Raw genomic sequence first — 20,955 nt, forward strand, 5'->3', positions numbered from 1 at the left:
GAAAAAAAAGTGAAAAAAATGACAAAATATACCGATTTTTAAATTTGTAATTTTTTTGGATATTTCCCCCATTTGCGGGAAACGAGGGAAATTTTTTCAATTTTTGAGGGTAATGTCTTCAACTAGATACGATTTGTGATCTTTTGACGTATTGTTGAAAGAAATCGGTCCAGTGAGAGCTGAGAAAAAGTGGCAACAGTCATAAAAAAAAAAAAACATATGGTAAAATTAATACCTTCTCAGCTTAGCATCGAAGCTAAAAAAGATTTATTAAAATTTTATAGAAATTTTACTATTTAATGGGTACTTTATTTATTTATTTTGTATTGACAATCCCTTAATTTATTCTTAATGATTGGAGAATCAATGATTTATATTACAATTGAGAGAATATATTCATTTAGTAATTTTAAAGTCATAAATTCCTAATTTTTAAATTTGACATATAAAAGTTATTTTTAATTAAATAAAAGGCAATAATTAATATGCAATTTATTTATTGGTATTCTTTTGTTAAAATATATTATTATTTATTAATAGAATTTTTTACTTAATTGACCCTATTAAAATAATAAGTAATTAATATAGAATAACAAAACTTATATGGGTGAAAAAAATTTTAAACAAAGTAAAAAATTTCTTAATATACTTAGAATTTTGAGCTGTTTAATAATTCAATTATCCCTGTATGAACAAAAACAATTATGCAGTTTTTTTAATTTTAGATTTAATACTGTAATATTTATTTTTTTCATAACGTAATTTACACCAAATGCCATAACACATTTTTATTAGTCGCTCATCTATCACTGTTTGAGATCTAACAAAAAAATATTGTTCTTTTACAATACTTTTAGCAGTATTAAATTGGCCACGTTGCATTAAACTGATTGCAAGATACAATTTACAACGAGCTACAGTTATTGGATCACCAATCCTTAAGGCTATTTTAAGTTGTTGAATTGATATTTTTCCTGCAACAATTGCCTATAAAAACAAAAATAAAAGATTATTAGTATTTTATTAGACTTCATTTGTAAAAAATGTGTGGCCTTTTTAAAAATAGGCAATGATTGTTTTATACAATTTATAGTAAGCTCTTCACAAATAAGTAAAAACTCCGACCCTTTTTCATTTATTTGCTTGTAATTGCTTAATCAATTAAAATATACAACCCAATATAGACTAACGGCTCAATACCTATTGAGTATTATAATTACTGATGTAAAAAAACATTTATTTTTCTAATTTAAAATACAACCAGAAAAAAAATGTTTCTATCAATTTTTTTTAGGTTTAATAAATAATGTCTATGTTGATGTCTGAAAAACGCGTATAACGTTTAACTTTAGATATTTTAGTGCCAATTTTTGTTAAATTATATTATGTAGTAAGTTATTAGTACAAGACATCACTAGGGATGAGTGAGAAAATTTGGGGGGCCTAGCCCTCCAGAAATGTAGCAAAATCATACTATTAAGAAACACATTGTTAGATTTATTTGGGTAAATACAAGGAGAGGTGCCATGGTGCATGTTGTTTGCTGATGATATAGTTTTAATAAGAGAAAATAGAGAGGAAATTAATCAAAGGCTAGAGGTGTGGAGATCAGCTCTTGAAGAAAAGGGTTTAAGAATAAGTAAAAGTAAGACAGAATATATAGAGTTTGACATAGGAGAATACAAGGTAGGTGAAATGAGGAAATATTGTCAATGATAATAAGCGAGGAAGTGATAGGAGAGGTGGAGAGTTTTAAATATTTAGGGTTAGTTGTGCAAAAGTGTGGTGGTATTGACGAGGATGTAAGACACAGAATTAAGTGAGGGTGGTTGAAGTGAAGAGAAGTGTCTAGCGTCTTATGAGATAAAAGAATTTCAATGAGGCTGAAAGGTAAATTCTACAAGACTGTAATAAAGCCATCTATGATGTATGGTTCAGAGTGTTGGGTGGTTGATAAGAAACTAGAGCAGAGAAAAAAAAGAGATTGAGTTATGTAATTGAATGTGATATGAGGACAGCTAATGTGAGCGTAGATGATGTGGGAGATCGTGTCAAGTGGAAGTTTAAGATAAGGGTGGCCGACCCCAAGTATTTAGGATTATGGCGAGGAAGAAGAAGAAGGTAAAGTGTCCCGCAGGGGGATCCGCAAAGATTACGAGCTTAACAACACCATGGACCCTAGTTATCTCAGTAGGGCTGATAACACATATCACTGCCATTAATCGGTCATGATTTTGGTTAGTTGGGACCGGTAGGCCTGGGCATACCTGCTTGTTAACAGTGAATAGGCCCCCCTAATTAGCCATAATAAGTGAAAGGATTGTTAACCTATCACAGGGTAGTTAGCTGAAAGTTAAAATGACCATTCTATGGCACCAGATGCATTTTAGAATATTCAGCCTTATCGCAGTATCGAGCTCTGCTGTAATAGATTTTTAATTCTCAACTACTCGTTGAAACTACATGAATAAAAACATTGGAAAATCACAAAACAACAATCTTGTGACAAACAGGGATCTTACAGACAACTTTTCAGTACAAGAACGTGAATTGACGGCTCTTCATAGAAGATTTATTGAAATTTAAAACCTCAATATGAATAACAGAATTTTTAGTGAACTGTTTATTAACAAAGAGGCGATGATAGCAGTTGCAGACTAGGAGTCGCAAGACCAACTGGGAGCAGGATTCGAATGTATTAAATTTAAGTCTAACAAACTTAGTGACGGTCAGTATGAGAATATTATACAATTCACGCTGATAAATCTGCATCACAAAGGTAACACAGCAGTGTATTGCTAAGGACCCTAACTAAGAAAAATACAACACTAACAAATAGTACTTATTTAGGAACCATGGTTACATGTTAATAAGATTAAGGGACTTAATATTGTTTTACAAACAATCAGACAAATCAAGATCTTGTATTTTGGTTAATGATAGAATAAAAAACAGTTTGTTACATAATTTATCATGCATAGACCTGACAACTATTATGGTAACATTAAGTGATAGTAAAAATATTATAGTTGTCTCAGGATACCTACCATATAAGTCCTCAGACAGGGACCTTATAGCATCTTATTATTAACTATTACTAACTATTACTGACACAGCTCTACATAGCTTAACCACCAAAGTGGAGAAAGCTATAGAGGATAAAATATATGTAATAGGCATATTCCTAAACATCAAAGGAACTTTTGATAATACATTCTTTATTATTATTTATTATTAAGTGAATAAAAACCGTGCTTAAGGAGTGCTCTATTTTGGGATAGCTCAATGTTTCTATAAAACCAAAGTAATTAAGAGTGTTAAACAAGGAGGGGTTCTATCTCCCTTACTATGGTGTCTAATTTTAAACTCACTTATTAAAAAGTTAAATAAATATTGTTATACACAAGCTTATACGGAAGACAGCTAGAGTAGTGGTGGGTAAATTTCTAAACACAATTATAGACTTGACACAGCAGAAACTGAACATTATACACATGTGTTGCAGTAAGTATAGCTTAGCTGTTAATCCAAACAAAGGTATTAATGTTTACCTGGAGAAGAACAGGATTTGACAGTCTTGGCACACTCAGCCTGAATGGCTAAGTGTGATTAGGACCTGAGGCCTTAAACTATGAGTTATGTATTGGCTATAAACTTCAGTGATTAAACCTATAGTTTTGTATGGTGCCTTGGTCTGTTGGAACAGAACACTAGGTATGTGGGCTATGGATAGTGATATTGTAGAACATAGTAAAATACTGAAGAGATAGACCAGAGTATACTGGGATATCCTTCAAATAGTATCAAACCTATAAAATTGAGATCTTAAAATGTAGGGAATGGAATATAAACCACATGACTAGGAAAACAGGGTGTGTAATTTATACAGGCGGCTCCAAGAAATCAGGATAGGTAGGTGTTGGTATTTGAGGATATAAATATCAGCATGTCAATGGACACAACACTCTCTATGTTTCAAGCAGAGGTAATGGCAATACTAGTAGGAGCCCAGGACTTGCTAGTATTCAAGGAATGGAACATAACTATCCTAAGCAATAGTCAAGCTACTCTGAAGGTACTTAGTAATAACCAGGCGACTTCAAGGCTAGTCCTTAAATGATAGGAAACTTCAGAATCACTGGCAAAATTTAATAAAGTAACACTAGTATGGGTACCAGGACACAGCGGTGTGACTGGTAATGAAAAAGCAGACTTCTTAGTGAGGAAAGGTACAGAAAACACCTATGTTGGACCAAAACCAGTAATAGTAATCCCTCAAAGTGCTACCCAAAAACTGGTGTAGAGAATAACACAGGGAAATATGTAGTTATCCTTGTGGTACCCAGGCATTCAAATGTTTATCAAGACTTCTACTAAAGGATTTTAATAACATCATTACATATCAAATAGCACTCTGACTGGACTACTTAAAACACGGTCATTTTGCCTAAACATCTTTACACAATGGTAGAATCACTACTGCAAAGGAAGTATGAAACAGAAGAGAAATATTCATTTCACATTATGTGTGAATGTAATATCATAGCCACAATAAAATCTAAACATTCGGAAAAATATAATATCGAAAAAGAGGATTTCAAAAACATAAAATTCAAAGAGATACTTAATTTTGCCAGAGAGACAGGACTCTTTGAAAATATATAGGTGTGCATATATTACAGCCCAAGAAGTGACTTATGTTAAAAATAATACCATCTACACTTCACCTGCAGTCTATATTTTAAAATTCTAATAACTTCCAAAGTATTTGTTCAAAAGTTATTATCAATTAGTTTTTTTCTTAATTAGATATAAAATATATATACATACACAATGTTCAGTTTGATCGCCTAATGATGAAAATGCTCCTCCAAGAGTTGACAGCCATGCCATTATATTTTCTAGTTCTCTATACTCTAAATCAGTTTTTTCATAAATATTACACCTGTAAAAAATAGTAATGAAATCATAAAAATTTTTTACTAACCTTGCCCATATATTAAAAAAAATTTCACTATAGTAAGTAAAGTATTCAAAGAACAAAAGGTCAAATAGACAATAAAATAATATTTTATTGAGTTATCCATAGTAATTGTTTAACTATGATTTTTGCAATATTTTTAAAAGTATAAAATATATTATAATTTTTTCTCTCCATATGTTAATAATATCCTATGTTTCATGATTTAAAAAATAAAAATTTAGTCTGATCCTCCTCCTTTTCTCTTAAAATTTTGTTTTTATTTTTTATAGAAACAGTTTCTATAAAAAATAAAAACAATAAGTTTCTAAGAAACTTATATGATTAACCTGCTAATAAATACAATAATGATCTCATTAAGGAAATGGCTGGTCAATAACAAATTTTAAACCAGTATTTTAAAAGATATTAGAATTTCCTACCAGGGCAGAAAGATTAGAGCAGTTCATAAATTCTAAGAGATAAAAATAAGAATACCCATGCATCACCTATTAGTCTTTATATTAAAGTATTAATAACTTTCAAAATACTAGTTCATAAGTTGTGAATGACTATTTACTTTTTTATTAGTAAGCTGGTTAAATATATATGTTTCCTTTTAATAAACAAAAGTTGAAACAATTTTAAGGTGAAAGGAGGGATAGGACCAAATTCCTTTTGAAAATTATAGAATGTATTATTAACTTTTGAGAAGAAAATATACATGTTTTATACTTAAAGTGCGAGTCATAGTTAAATAAACTGTAAAATTTAAAGACATATTTTTCAACATATCAATGTACTCAGATCAATTTTTAAAAATTATCAGTTTGGCCTTTAAGTATTCTTTTTTAAACTATTTGAAGATATTTGTCTAAAATTTTAAAAATGATAGGAGTAGTTTAAAAATATGATTTATATTCACTATTTTTAAGTTATAGGAAATTTCTTACATTTATAACTAGGGATAGGAATAGTAGTCATGATATATGTATAATTTTTCATTGAATAAACTTTGTTAATAATAACTAAGTTTCAGAAATGGAACATAGTATAACACTGTTAATTTCTTAATAAGAAAACACAGTCCTCTAACAACATTTTGAAGTAAAATTATTTTATTAACATTTTTTTTAATTTACCATGTGTATGGTAATCTATATTTTTTTGGTTCAACAAGATTAATGTCTTGCACACTAATTGTGATGTTGTTATTATCCACTGACGTAATTGTATTCATTTTTCTTACTAATAATTTTCTAAAGTATGCACTTTGTTCCATTATTTTGATTACTTGTTCTAAACAGTTACCATTCATTAATAATGGATCAATTTCGTTTGAAGGAAACTGTAATGATTGCAGTTCTGCTGAGACTCTGAACGGTACATCATAGACAGTTGTAAAGAAATCATAGTTCTGTATATGTTTTACTATAAATATACAGTCCCACAGTACTTCTTTAACAAATACTCGAAAGCAACAAACTTTCATTGATAAAAATAGTCAATTATTTAAATATATTGTATGCTTCACTAAAAAGTTATAAAATACTAATCATAGATGCCATTTAAAAATAATCAATATGAAAATGATTCACATGAAAAATTCACATTAAAATAATTTCTGTTAAAAATAAATATGTTATCAATAATGATAATAGCACAATATCAATTTTAGACATATAAATAGGGACGTCACATTGAAAGACTAACTTCACACACATTTTTCTGATACCTTTACTATGTATCGAATCGAACACATATCGATACCTACTAATTTATATAAGTCTAACAAAATTGGTGTGTCTTTACGTTATTCAATTCGTCAGAGTTTTCTAACTCTTGTATCTATATTTTCTCTTGAGAAAGGCTTTTGAAATTTGAAACATAGATTAAGATTTAGTATCTTTAGAGACATGTTTAGAAATTTGATGACTGGTGCTAATGTGTTGCTACTCCCCACAACATTTTTTTTCTCATTATAAATTCTTCATCTGCATCGCTTATCATCAAATGTTGATGAACAAAATAAAAAAAAAGTTATTAAAAAAATGTAGCCCTTAAAGTTTAGTAATTTCTTAGAACTCGGTCCTTTTTTACTCTAAGTTCTTGTTGAAAAATTAAATAATTGACCTTGAGACATGTAGTTAAATATTATTTAACTAGCTTATAAAATAGAAAATGATCTAATTATCAAAATAACTGGTCGACAACAACTTTTAAAATAGCATTTTGGAATTTATTGGCATTTTAAAATATTGTTAAGTAACGCAAGTATGACTATTTTTATTATTAGACATTTCTCTGCCGCTTCCTCCTTCCACATAGATATAAAAATGTTAACTTTCGAAGGTCTGGTCCAAAAATTGTTATTAACCAGTAATTAAATAATTTTATATTTTATAAGCTAGTTAAATATGTATGTTGCTATTAAGCAAAATTAAGTTGACACCCCTATGGAAGTTTAAGGAATAAATCAAGAAATATATGATAAAAAAATATTCACAAAATTATTTTTATTTTATTAAACTATTGAGGAGGTTATCATTATCTGATCAGTCTGCATGACAAATACGTTAGTTTTTAATGCCCAACCAATACCTAAGTGTTACTATTGAAATCCTCATATTTTATCTGTGGTTTTAGTACATAGATCAATTACTCTATGGTTGAGTATTGAAAATCGTGATTGCCAACCATTTTGATACGATTCTGTACCAATTTTCGTTTGTAATTTACAGTGTTGACAATATTTTTTTATGATCTGTATGATTTCCCTACAGATTACACCATGTATAATCAATGATCATTCTGTAACAACGGTTATTCATGTTAACTCATAATATTTATGTTTATATCATTCTATATGATTAGATTTTAGTATCTACACAGTTTACCCATTCTACAAAACCATACTATTATATTTAGGATATCTTCTTAGTTACGAGTTTTATTGAAAACGTTTTTCATTCATAATTTGTGTTTTGAATTAACTTCAATAGTAATTTGTTTTATGTAAAATCGATTACCATTATTATTTTAATTCATTAATTTAAGATGAAGTGTAGAAACTGATAACTTATTTACTTCAATTCTAAGTCGCTTGAAATCATTGAAAATTGAACATTTTTAGTCCATTGTTTTTATGATATATTAGCCTTTTATTTTATTTTATACAAAAGAATATTTAGAAAATTTTGTAGAATTTTTACTATATATTTATAATGGGAAAACATAAGAATTCTCTTAGTTCTGATGAATCTTCTGAATTCAGTGATGATGTAAGTGATTTTTATTTAAATTTTATTGGGTAAGAGTAATTATTCATTAAGATTTTTGTTCTTATATAAATCTAGGATATAAGTATTGCAAAGAAGAAAAAACGTTCCAAAATTTCTCCTTCATCGAGTCGTAGTCATAAAAAAAAATCAAAAAGAAAGTCTAAAAAGCAAATTTATGATTCTGATGAATCATCTTTATCTGAAGGAGAAATAGTTGATGAAAAACCTCAAAAAAAATTTAAATCTAAAAAACGTTCTAGTAAATTATATGAAACTGATGATTCTAATGAAAGTAGTAATGATTCTGATATCAAAGTTAAGCTACAAGATATTGGACAGAAATGTTGGTATTCAAATTTAATGCTATCATTTTCTACTTCAATTTCCAACTCATCAAAAATTAATTTTGGTTCTTTTTCATAATGTTTAGTTAGTGATTCTTCGGATTCTGAAGAAGAGTTTAATGATGGGTATGATGATGAACTGATGGGCGATGAAGAAGACCGAGAACGTCTTGCCCAAATGACAGAAAAAGAAAGAGAAACTGAAATTTTTAAACGTATTGAAGCTAGAGAAATTATGAAAACAAGGTACAGCAGTTTTAGTTGGTCTGATTGAGTTAATTGTATTAATTTTTAATTATTTTAGATTTGAAATTGAAAAAAAGCTGAAACGTGCAAAAAAAAAAGAATACAAAGAACAAAAATCAACGGAAAATAGAAGTACTTCTTCTAATAAATCTGAAAGTTCATATCAACCTAATTCAATACCTCTTGATCTTAAAGATAGAGTCAAAGAAAGAAAAAAAAATGTCGAAGAAAATAAAGGAAAAGGTGATAAAAAAGCTGCAATGAGTTTATTGAAAGCTAGAAGAGAAGAAAAAAAAGAAAGAGGTAAATTTTCATTAATATTCTTAATTTTTAAATTTATTAGATCATACCTTAGTTTTATTATCTATAAGAGGTATTCCAATTATTTAAAACTAAAAACTGAGTGACCTTACCTTTTTTTTATGACTAGAGTTTTACTTGAATTGGTTTGTAAGAATTTCATTATTCAGCATGTAACTATAATATAATGAATATGTATAGTATATATAGGTATCTCACCAAGATTTTCTAATTTTAATATTAGTTTATATAGTCAAATTAGTAAATCACAGTAGGACATTCTATATAATACAGTGAATGTACATATTATGTTCATTCATTATATTTATAATTTTTTTTATTAACTAACAAATATATCTCTAATATACATATAAATATTTATTATTTGATAGTTATAACTTTATTTATAACATAAAAACTTTTTCAAATATCTGATAATGTTTAGAATAGATTAACTTAAGTTTTGATAGTATTTATAGGTTGATTGTTATATCATAAATTACTACTATATAATTTAAAAATATTTTTAGAATTTTTTGGATTTTTACACTACATATATTTTTTTAAATCGACAAATTTCCATAATCCCATTTTTCAATAGTTACAGTACACACTGTTATCCAGCACTTTTGATAGTCAAATATACAAGATGCATCCTGGAATCCATGGGATTTGTACTCTTCTCCCAAAAAATGTTTTACTCTTATTTATGCTAAACTAAAGTTATATTTTTGTGTCAAATGAAGTAGGTAACATATTCTATTAGTCATAATAGTCTTAAATCTTTGGTAGTTCAGAATTTTTGATAGTTTGCCTTCTATGGTTACCATACACTGTCACATTAATGAGTTTCTCCTATTTATAAATTACAAATGACTTTTTGAATTCAATTCTTATGTTAAGGGTGTCAAATATATATCTTTCAATTTAACATTAATGTGGTCTTTATTTATAAGGCAAAATAAAAAGTTAATCTTTTAAAATTATAATTCTTAAATTTGTTCAAATATAGGTTGTCATACGTGCAAAGTTTCAAATAGAATAGGTTAAAGTTAACCCTTACTGCAAGTGAGGTTAAAATTTTGACAAGGAGGGTAGTTTTTTTATTTTTTCTATTTATCTCAAAAACTATATAAATATCAAAAAATATATGAGTATTTATGTATTAATGCATTTATTTATGTTGTTATTTCTGTAAAAGTTATTCTTATAAAAAAGTCAGAAATCTAATATTTAACTGTAAAAATAGGATTTAACACACATTTTTAGGTTTGTCATCAAAATCGAAGTATTTGATTAATTTTTTTATTCTAGATGAATTATTTGAGTTAAACAATAATGTTTCATATAAAAGTTGTAGATAGTCTATTTACCAAAAACAATTATTTGAAGTATATCTTTGTAAACTCATCAGTTAATAAAGTAATTAGAAACTCATTGAGCAATAGTTGCAAGTATATGTATTAATAATATATAAGTTTTGTTAAAAGATGTTGCTTAATACTGAAGTTGATAAATTAATTAGAAACGTATAGCTAAATACCTTTTTTTATATTCAAATATCTATATAAAAAAATAGGAATAAGTATAGTTAATCAAAAATATTTTATGAAATAATATAAATATCCCAACCAATAAAATATTTGTAATATGATTACAACGGATCGAACGGATATCTTTCAAAGATACGTCAAAATATCACAAATCGTATCTAGTCGAAGACATTACCCTTAAAAATTGAAAAAAATTCCCTCGTTCCCTGTAAATGGGCGAAACCTCCAAAAAAATTACAAATTTAAAAATTGCTAATTTTCGAAATTTTCGAAATTTTTTTTACTAAAATGTGCCGTAACTTTTTCAAAAATGAACATATCAATATAATTTTTGTTTTATAGATGCTTGATGTCTTTACCTATCATTTGAAATATTTTTTTTGTAAATCTGACCCTTTATCTGCCCACAGGGGGAATTTAAAAAGACAACTTTTTCACAAAAAATTAACTTTTTCAACTTTTGAAAATGTTCCGGAAGGTCTGACACTTTTATATATATCTTAAATTAAAGCTAATGTAATGTAATGTACTTTATTATGGAAAAAAAAAATTTCGGACTTTAACTATTTACTTGAAACTTTGAACGTATAACCTCAACCTATATATGAACAAATTTATGCATTAAAATTTTAACATTTCTCATATTGAGTTTTAAAGTCCACCCTAATATACATTGAAACATTTTATGTATATTTTTCTGGTTTAAATATTAGAAAACTTTCTAAATTTATAAATGAATACTTTTGAATCAGTTTTTTGAAAGTTATTAACACTTACATAAAAATATAGATTAAGGGTGACTAGGTAAGCACAAATTATTTTTTTCTCATCAAGCATTACTGATCATCGCTCCCTCCTCCCAGTAATAAAAATACTCATATATTTTGAAATCAAAATTCAAAAGTAGTTATCAACTATTTATTTTCTTAATTAAATTGGTTTTAGTATATAATTATGTATGATATCATTATAAATACAAAATTTTCATTAAAAAATCTGTAAATTTTGTAGAAGAAGAAAAAGAAAAACAGCAAAAAAAAGAAAAAGATAAGAAGGGAGATGATGAAGACGAAGAAACAAGTGATAAACAAGCTGATCAAAATAGAACAAAATTAAAAGCTTCTGATATTTATTCTGATGATAGTGCATCATCGAGTGATTCTGATTCTAGTGAATCTGTTAAAAAGAATCGAAACTTTAGAGATAGTGATTCTGATACAAAGTAAAAAATTTTTATACATAATCCTATCATAATTAAAAAAAAACATTTATATTTGTTTTTTATTTTAGGGTTAAATAAAAAAATAAAGATGTTATAAGATATTTATTTTATATGTATACTTAAACTATATTTTACTGTTTGTTTAATAAGTTTGAGTTTACTTATTTTGATTAAAAATCAATTTTGAGAGCTTCTATTAGTTTCTTAAAATAAATTTTTATTTAAGTTAGATTGGAAAATTGAACACAACTTATAGAATTAAAGGTAAAATAAACTCTTATCTTATATGGGTAGAATTTGACTCTTACAAACATTGAAATTTCCAATTTATTGAACACTTTTATATTTTATAACATTTTTAACAATTTTATACATTTTATGTTATTCAAATTTTGTATGAACTATTTGTTATAAGTATTAATTTATATATGAAATTAATTTGAATTAATTATATTATATTATCTAATTAATATTATTAATTTAAAAATGAGTATAGATATTCCTTATGTTCTTAAATTAACTTTAATCAGTATAGTTGTATTTTTTGTTACAGTGAAAAAAATGTTCAGTATATTACTAAGCAAGAAGAACTTAATAAGATTAGATTATCTAGGTTCAAAATGGAAAAGTAAGCATACAAAAATCTGATAACATGATATTATTAAAACATTTTTTTTAATAGATTCGTACATTTACCTACTTTTAAAAATACTGTGATTGGTTGTTTTGTTCGTATTGGAATTGGAAATTATAACGGAGTACCAGTTTATAGGGTAAAATTTTTTCTTTATGTAATTATTATTAGTGATAAAAATTTTATATTACTTTGAAGGTTGCTGAAATTTGTGATGTTTGTGAAACTGCTAAAGTTTATCAGTTGGGAAGCACACGAACTAATAAAGGTTTAAAATTGAGGTAAAATCGTTTTCTTTGAAATTATATTTTGATTATGTATAGTTATTATATAAGGGTAAAATTAATGCTATTATTAATTTATTTGTCATTTTAATTATTTTTCTGTACCATCGTTTGAAGTTTTCACTGTTATAAAGATAATTTTTAAAGTACAAATATATTCGACCTCAACAAACTCTCATCTTACTGGTACAATAATAAACTCAGTTGAATTAATTTTTTCCATAGCACTATTTGTTTAAATTTATAAATGGATTTTAGATACTGTTTTTCTTACTTCATATGTAGATAAAAAATAATAATAAACCATTTTTTAGGCATGGTACTAACGAAAAAGTATTCCGTTTAGAATTTATAAGTAATCAAGAGTTTACAGAAAGTGAATTCTCTAAATGGAAAGAATTATGTCAGTTAAATAGAATATCTTTACCAACTATTGATGATATTGAGAAAAAAGTCAAAGATATCAAAGCAGCTTTGGCATATCAGTTTAAAGAAGAAGACGTGGAAAAAGTAATTTTTATTGATTTATTGCAATATTTATTATAAATATTTTTAGTTACATAAATATCTGAATTTGTGTAATAACATTTGGAATTCAATGTAAAGTCTATTTTCAGAGTAAGAATTATTAATGAATAATTGTAGCTATGCTATCCTTATATAATTATATAGTGTGAATGTATAATTTAAATTCTAACAAACTTTTAAATGATATAAAAACTATTATCATTCAAAATTAAAAGTTTCAAAAAATGTAAAATAATATACTGTGTAAATTTTGTTTCATAAATTATTTCTGAAAATAAATTTATCTACATATATTATAATGTAATATATAGTATTTTTTTATGCTATATGTATATATGAGTTGGTATCTGAAAATATTCTTGGTAAAAATTGATGAAAGCTGTAACACATTTTTGGAGTTTATATTATTAATGTATTTTTTATTATTAATTTTTTATTTTAGATTGTTCGAGAAAAAGGAAGATTCAAAACAAATATTCATAATTATGCAATGAAAAAGACATCATTAATGAAAGAACGTGATGACGCTCAAGCATTGTAAGATTTCTTTTTTAAACTTTAATTAAAGAAAAATTCTACTGAAACTAAAAATTAATGTACTATAAATATGTTTTGGTGCAAATTTGTTTTCAGAATGAATATAAAACACATTTTATTAGCATTCATTTAATTGACTTTATAATGAGTACTCAGTTTTTTGAAATTATTATTAAAATTAAAAAAGAATAAAAATTGCCATGTTTATTTTACTTAGGTCAAACTTTTATATATATAAAAATACTAATATACTATAAGTAAATAAAAAAAATAAATATTTTGTAATAGAATCATAAATTCTGTGATTCAAATACTATGTTTCACGTATAATCTTTAAAAGTATAATTTTTGCTTTTCAATAGTTATTATTTTCAGACACATTTTAATTAACATAAAGAAATATAGTCCTATGCCTTTTTCTTTTCCTTTTTTTAGCTGGCTTAAAGTTAAGTTGATGCAATTTTAAGAGGATAGAACTATACTTTTTTGTGTTAAAAAAAGTAAATAGGATACTAATAACATCTGAAAAAAAAGTTATACTTTATTTTATACTTTTGAAAGTAATGTGTGATATATAGTTAGCACATTACCTTGTATTTCAAAAAATCAGTATTTAATACTTAAGAAATCTAAATTCAATAAAATTAATTATTCAATCGATTGAAGATATATGATAAAATAAAATAGATTAAAAGGCCTGATGTATGTTAAAAAGTTAAATGTAATGTTTTTATGCATGTTAAGTGTTATTGAATTTATTGAAGTTAATTTAATAAATTTTAGAGGAAAAGTTGAAGATGTATTAAGAATAGAACAGGAACTATCTGAATTAGAAGAACGTGCTAATCATTTAGATAAGATGAGGACAAGTACTATATCAAGCATTAGTTACATAAATGATAGAAACCGTAAACGTAATGTAGAAGAAGCAGAGAAAGCAATTTTGGTAAGTAATATAAAATATTCAGTTATTTTAGTTGAATACCTACTCTCATTTAAAAGAAAACATCTGCTAAAATTATAGCATACTTGGAAAAGTATACATTTTTGAGTAATTTGCTATTATTTAAAATATGAATTATATGTATTGTAGTTTTGATACGGTATCATGCACTGTATTAAACAAGCATTCAATTGAGGTTTTCTTTATCAGCCGTTTAACTATTAAGTATCTTTGAGCAAAGATACTTTGGAAGGGAGTACAATGTCTGTCCATCAAGTATCAAATGGGTTGTCAACTGTTAGTCACTTTACTGTATTAAATTTTACTTTTAACTCACTCCGGTTACAACCTTACTATAAAAGTATGAGAGTGAAATTCTTTCTTTGTTTTCTTCCAACAGAAAAACTACATCTTGAGAACTTTATGCCATTGTGTGTAATTAACTAACTCATTAAAATACTTGTGTATAAGTGAATTATTGTGACTTAAAACTAGTGTAATAAACAAGCATGACTTTATATTGATTATATATCAGTGTTGGTTATTATTTTTATTATATACTTAAGACATACTTGTTTGTACCAATTTATGATAGAACCAGGTCTCTTATTAGTATTGTACTACAATAGTCAATTAACTTAATTGGTGTAGTGACATTTTATAGACACCTTGCACCGGACTGAAAAGAGAAGGCTCTGGTAAATAATGACTTTACAAATATATGTGCATATTATACAAATATTTTCTAAAAATTAATGGTTTTTCAAATTTTTGTATGTCAAACATTTTGTTTAGAATAAAAAAAAAAATAGACTAAAAAAAAACTTTTTATAAAAGTTAGAATTTAAGTAGTTTATTATATTTGTGGTTTTATTTTGAAAACTATTTTTCATTTACATTTTTTTAATTAGACAGTTTTTATATTTGAGCTATAGATGTTTTTGTAAAATATCACTATAAACTGTCACATATAATTGGCTCCGACACTATTTAATTTATTGTTCGCCAGAGCACTCTCTTTTCAGTCTGCTGCATGGTGTCTATTAATATCATTTTCTTTTGTTATTAAAAAAAATTTTTTAGGAAGAACTTAAGGCTAACAAAGGAAAAAAAATTGATGATCCATTTACTAGAAGAAGTACAAAACCTTGTATGAAATTTAGAGCTAAAGCAAATTCACCAGGAACTGATGAAGCTATTTCAGAGGTGGATGGTTCAAATAAAAATGATAAATCCATTGAAAACAAGGTTAGTTATGCTTAGAGTTACTTCATTTTATTTTTATAATACAAGTTATTTTTCTAAGTTAAAAACATTTTTTATTTTTTAGAATAATGATGGTAGTTCAAAAGGAGTACTTGGTACTACATTGAAATGTGATGACCTCTATGCTGTTCATGATTTTGACATTGATTTAAATATACAATTACCTATTTAGTTTATTTCATAAATAATTAGTTTTTATCTTGTCAGATTCAAAATCCTTGAAATAAAATAATTTATGTCCCGTTTCTATTTATGGTATAATTTATGAAAATGTTTAGAAATGGCTAAGGCGTCAATTTAGTATTTAATTTCTATGTATTCAATATAATAATCACATTATTATATTAAAATATGTTTTTACCATCAATTAGACATCATCGTGTATTATAAATTTCTTGTGTATTATAGTAATTTAATTTAAACATTAATTTTGTTTTTATATTAACATCTGTTGGTGTAATTGGTTTTATAATTGACGAATTGACATAATATTTTTTGTAAATAACTTTCATTAAGATAAAACTACCTGGATTTGCTATCATTATAAATATCCTAGTGTAATATATATCTCAATAATATCACAGAGGCTTTCATATTCATTATTATAATTGATACAATTTTTTAAAATTTATAACTTTTTTAAATCGAAGAAAAAAAAATAATAAGTTTTGGAGAGACTTGGTCAAAACAAATGTTTGAGTTTAATTATTGAGCAAGTAATAATTTTGGTGGAAATGCCACATTTTACCTGTAAAATAATTTTAAAAGTAATTTAATACCTAGTATGACTTCTTGCTATTTAATGATTTGACAAAAATTTTTTTTTTAAATTTATCATGTCACATTATTTTCAACAAAATTTCTGATAAACATGTAATAACACAATTATTATTTTTATTATAAAGTATGGTAAATCTGGCCATTGATGATGATTATTATTATTATTATACTTATTTATTTTTTGATATATTATTATAATAGAGGATATGAATGATTACACTTGTACCAGGGTAAAAAGCGTATGAAGACTAACAGAATGATTTAGGGTAAAAGTAGGAGTGCACCAAGGTTCTGCTTTAAGCCCTTACTTATTCTCTATAGTGATGGATGAAATTACTAGAGAAATACAAGGAGAGGTGCCGTGGTGCATGTTGTTTGCTAACGATATAGTTTTAATAAGAGATAATTAATGAAAGGCTAGAGGTGTGGAGATCAACTTCTGCTGAGATTCTGAATGTTTAGATGGATGAGTGGTGTGACTAGAGAATATAGAATAAGGAACGAACATATAAGAGTTAGTATAAGTGTCAATCATGGATAAGATGAGAAAAAATACTTAGACTTAGACGGTTTGGTCATGTTAAAAGGAGAAAGAAATCGGAAGTTGTACAGTTATAGAAATGAATGTTGAATGAAAAAAAAGGGGTAGAGGAAGACTTAAAAAAGAGACGGAGGAATGTTATTAAATGCAGTATGAGGACGGCTGATGTAAGCATAAATGATGTGGGAGATCGTGTTAAGTGAAAGTTAGGATAAGGGTGGCCAATCTCAAGTAGCTAGGTTTAAGACGAAGAAAAAGAAGAAGATTTATTTATTTTTATGTCTTTTCTTAAAAACTATTGCTTAAGCTAAAGAGGAAGTGAAATATCTTAATACAATAGAAACTAATCCCTAATTGATTTTGTAAAGAATAATGAATTAAAATATATGATAAAAATAGCGAGTTAAATAAATTAATAAACACGTGGAGTATTGCAAAAAATGTTTAGTTGTGTAATATGCCAATGAAAAAGTTATGAAGAAGATCCAGAGAGTCTATCTGATGCCGATATTTATATACCAGTTCAAATAGTGGAGATTACAAAAAATAAATTTACAATGACCTTAACATAATTTTTTTTTTGCACTCAACAAATATTTAATTTAAATTTATTTTTATAAAAACAACGTACTTTTTTAACAACTAATATTATTTAATTTGTTAGGAACCAAAAGCACGAAAAAATTAATTTACTGAGATTTGAACATGACCACTTTCTGAATTCAACAATTTATACTATTCATAAATAAAATATTATGAATAGTTTTACTCTACATTATAGACGTTTTTCAAATAGACATTACTAGTCATTTATCAGTTAAGAGATATTCATTTTTTAAAATTATTTATACATTTTTTATTTTATTTTATACTTAAAAAAAAAATAACTAAAATTTGTTTCTGAACAAATGTTTATATTAATAATTATTTATTAACTGAAATGTAACTTATAATTCGTTATAATAAGTTGGAAATAAATATTTTTAGTGAATTAGTATTGAAAATCCATCCTTGTGCGTTGAGTAATTTTCTTCAGATAATGTTTTGTTTATTGAAAATATATTTTCACACCAAACATTTTAAACAATTGCGATTCCGATTAAACATGCGTTATCACTGATAATGCATTTTTTCAGACTAAACTAAAAATTAAAGTTAATTAATTTGCATACAACTTACTTTAAAAAAATTAATAATATAGTGACATGTTATCATTTGACATCTCATCGTTCAAGATTAATTGAATTTGTTCTATTTGTTTTTTAAGATTTTTTGGCAAAACATTAACATTATTAAAACAAAACTCTGAGACTGTTTTACAAGATAGAAGGAATTTTTGATGTATAAAATTTAAATGATCTTCTAACGTTTTATTAAAATTTTGAAGTAAGGTAATTTTTTCATCGTTTTTTTCTTTCTCCTTGTTGAATTTTGCCAAAATACTTTTTAATTCGTTTAACGTACTACGAGTTTTTTTCAAAAATATCATTTTCGTTATGCAAACGAGCGCAGTTCTTTTCTAGATCAATTATTTTACCAAGGAGAATTTCTCTATGTTTGTAATGAATAATAAAATGGCGTTCAAAATCTTTTTGAATTTCAGTAGTTTTATCGAATACGTCACTTCCTATATATTTCAATTGTTCTACAACATTTTCAAGTTCAGTTATTTGTTCAATATAAATCTTTCTATCATTATTAAATTTTTCTAAAAGCCACATTAAATGATCTATTGGACTACTATATTGTGCACTTTTGTTTTTTTTGACATTTACTAAATCCTCATTCTGTAATATTACAATATACTACTTTATTTAAAGTAATTTATTACCATAGGCCATTACCATATTTTTTTGTAGAAAAAATTTATTATCAAGATATTTCTGAGAAGTAAATTTTGAAAGTTGTAATTGTCTGTTTACAATTACATTTGATATGAACTAAATACAAATATGATTGACTTCTGGTTTTGAAGTAATCAGTAGGGATCCACAGGGGTGTACCAGAACCCCTGACCCACTAGACATTAATATTTTTACATTATTTATAATGCAGTGTAAGACTCTTATATGTATTCCAAGTATATTTTATTCTTTAGGATCCCCCAGAAAAATGTTTAAAATCCGCCACTGGAAGTATTACATTTTGATTATATAAAATTGTTTACATTAGGTCAGAAAAACGAGTCAAGTATTATTTGAACAAAATTATAAAAAAAAAAACGTATAGTTTAAAATTTGCTTCTTCTCATGTATAAATATCTTACCTAAAAATTAGATACTATTAAGAAATTATATATATTACATATTAATATAATAAATGTAACGCGGCTGTGCCTGATGCGCAATGTTTCGGGTTCAAGATTTGGTCACGAACAGCTGTTTGCTGAACAAGTCATTAGTTTAGTGATTGGAGTTGTCATCCCTCTCTGGAGATGGACAGCCACACATCTTGTAATATACATGGTTAAAAAACTTCTTCTTAGGGGGAGGCCGTAATCACCTTCAATGGACCGTAAAAAGCAATAAAAACAAAAAAATATATAATTTATAATTATGTGTTGTAAATATATTAGTGGACAAATTCTAAATTTCTTATTCAGATACACACAAATTAAACTAGTAGTTTTTTCATAACAAAAATTACAATAGTTTTTTCCGGTTTAAAATTTGATATAGTTTATCTACTTTAACATAAATAATAGGTACACTAGTGATAGTTTATATTTACCTTTTTTCGACTTTTAAATTCGGCCTTTAAAAGACGATCCCAAAATATTACCGTGACAAAAATTGACAGCAATAAACTGTTCGATATATAAATAATTACATAAAGCAATAACGACAACATATTGTAGGCAATAAAACTATACAAAATACTTAACACAAATTTTCGAAAATAGCTATACATTTTACAAAAAACGTATTGGAACATTTATATGTTAAATTATACAGATCATGCGATTAAATTAAATATATTTTTGATTTTTTGTATATTAAATTTAAGACTACTTATTATATTCCTCAGCAACAAAATAATAATAGTGATATTAATAATAGCTATATTATTTATAATTATAACAATAAAATATTATTTGCAGGATTTGCAGGATGATTTTGTAATTTTTGTAAAAATATTTCCTTGTTGAAGTACTCAATATAGGTGAAAATAGGTAGGGTTTTTTAATCAAACGGTTATAAATTTGACAAACTTATCTTTCTAGTTTTATACGAGTTACATTCATTTGTGATCGAATGAAGACTTTGGAATCATTCTATAGTATTAATATGAAATTCATAAAATAAAATTTTTTAAATTATTAATAAATTTTATTAATTATATAAACATTGTTATTCGTAGCCTAAAGTTTATAAAATCTTATAGGGGTGTAAAATTATTTAAACAAAAATTATAAATTAACTAAAATGTTAAGAGTTTCTAAGTATATAAATTGTGCAAGGAAATGCATTAACGTGTTAAAAAGTTTAAATTAAGTTAGCTACTCATTGCTTTTTTGGAATATTTAACTTTTACTT

The 20,955-nt window shown here is 25.8% G+C and overlaps 2 protein-coding genes across 2 annotated transcripts; one reads left to right on the top strand and one right to left on the bottom strand.

Moving 5' to 3' along the window:
- Positions 1-550: 550 nt before the first annotated feature.
- On the bottom strand, positions 551-6,884 carry LOC126905046 (uncharacterized). Its single transcript, XM_050684445.1, has 3 exons — positions 6,103-6,884; positions 4,831-4,945; positions 551-987 (listed from the first exon to the last, which is right to left on the bottom strand). Exons 1-3 carry the CDS (start codon positions 6,450-6,452, stop codon positions 703-705), a joined length of 750 nt encoding a protein of 249 aa, XP_050540402.1. The 5' UTR covers positions 6,453-6,884; the 3' UTR covers positions 551-702.
- Positions 6,885-7,929: 1,045 nt separating this feature from the next.
- Positions 7,930-16,983, top strand: LOC126905036 (RNA polymerase-associated protein Rtf1). Its single transcript, XM_050684435.1, has 13 exons — positions 7,930-8,241; positions 8,317-8,584; positions 8,672-8,831; positions 8,890-9,134; positions 11,696-11,906; positions 12,460-12,534; positions 12,589-12,679; positions 12,739-12,821; positions 13,139-13,334; positions 13,795-13,889; positions 14,673-14,835; positions 15,916-16,080; positions 16,163-16,983. The coding sequence occupies exons 1-13, from the start codon at positions 8,185-8,187 to the stop codon at positions 16,268-16,270; spliced, it is 1,917 nt and encodes a 638-aa protein (XP_050540392.1). The 5' UTR covers positions 7,930-8,184; the 3' UTR covers positions 16,271-16,983.
- The last annotated feature ends 3,972 nt before the right edge of the window (positions 16,984-20,955 follow it).

Source organism: Daktulosphaira vitifoliae, unplaced genomic scaffold, assembly GCF_025091365.1.
Source record: "Daktulosphaira vitifoliae isolate Bord-2020 unplaced genomic scaffold, ASM2509136v1 Scaffold_1, whole genome shotgun sequence".
NCBI lineage: Eukaryota > Metazoa > Arthropoda > Insecta > Hemiptera > Phylloxeridae > Daktulosphaira > Daktulosphaira vitifoliae.

What these genes read in the sequence shown, in the direction of transcription:
- LOC126905046 (XM_050684445.1), bottom strand. Translation starts at nt 6,452, where the DNA reads ATGAAAGTTTGTTGCTTTCGAGTATTTGTTAAAGAAGTACTGTGGGAC. An exon ending in TATAGATTACCATACACATG is followed by an intron (nt 4,946 to 6,102) that starts GTAAATTAAAAA and finishes TATTTTTTACAG; the next exon opens with GTGTAATATTTATGAAAAAA. An exon ending in GCGATCAAACTGAACATTGT is followed by an intron (nt 988 to 4,830) that starts GTATGTATATAT and finishes TTGTTTTTATAG; the next exon opens with GCAATTGTTGCAGGAAAAAT.
- LOC126905036 (XM_050684435.1), top strand. Translation starts at nt 8,185, where the DNA reads ATGGGAAAACATAAGAATTCTCTTAGTTCTGATGAATCTTCTGAATTC. An exon ending in AGAAGAAAAAAAAGAAAGAG is followed by an intron (nt 9,135 to 11,695) that starts GTAAATTTTCAT and finishes TAAATTTTGTAG; the next exon opens with AAGAAGAAAAAGAAAAACAG. An exon ending in CGTGATGACGCTCAAGCATT is followed by an intron (nt 13,890 to 14,672) that starts GTAAGATTTCTT and finishes AATAAATTTTAG; the next exon opens with AGGAAAAGTTGAAGATGTAT.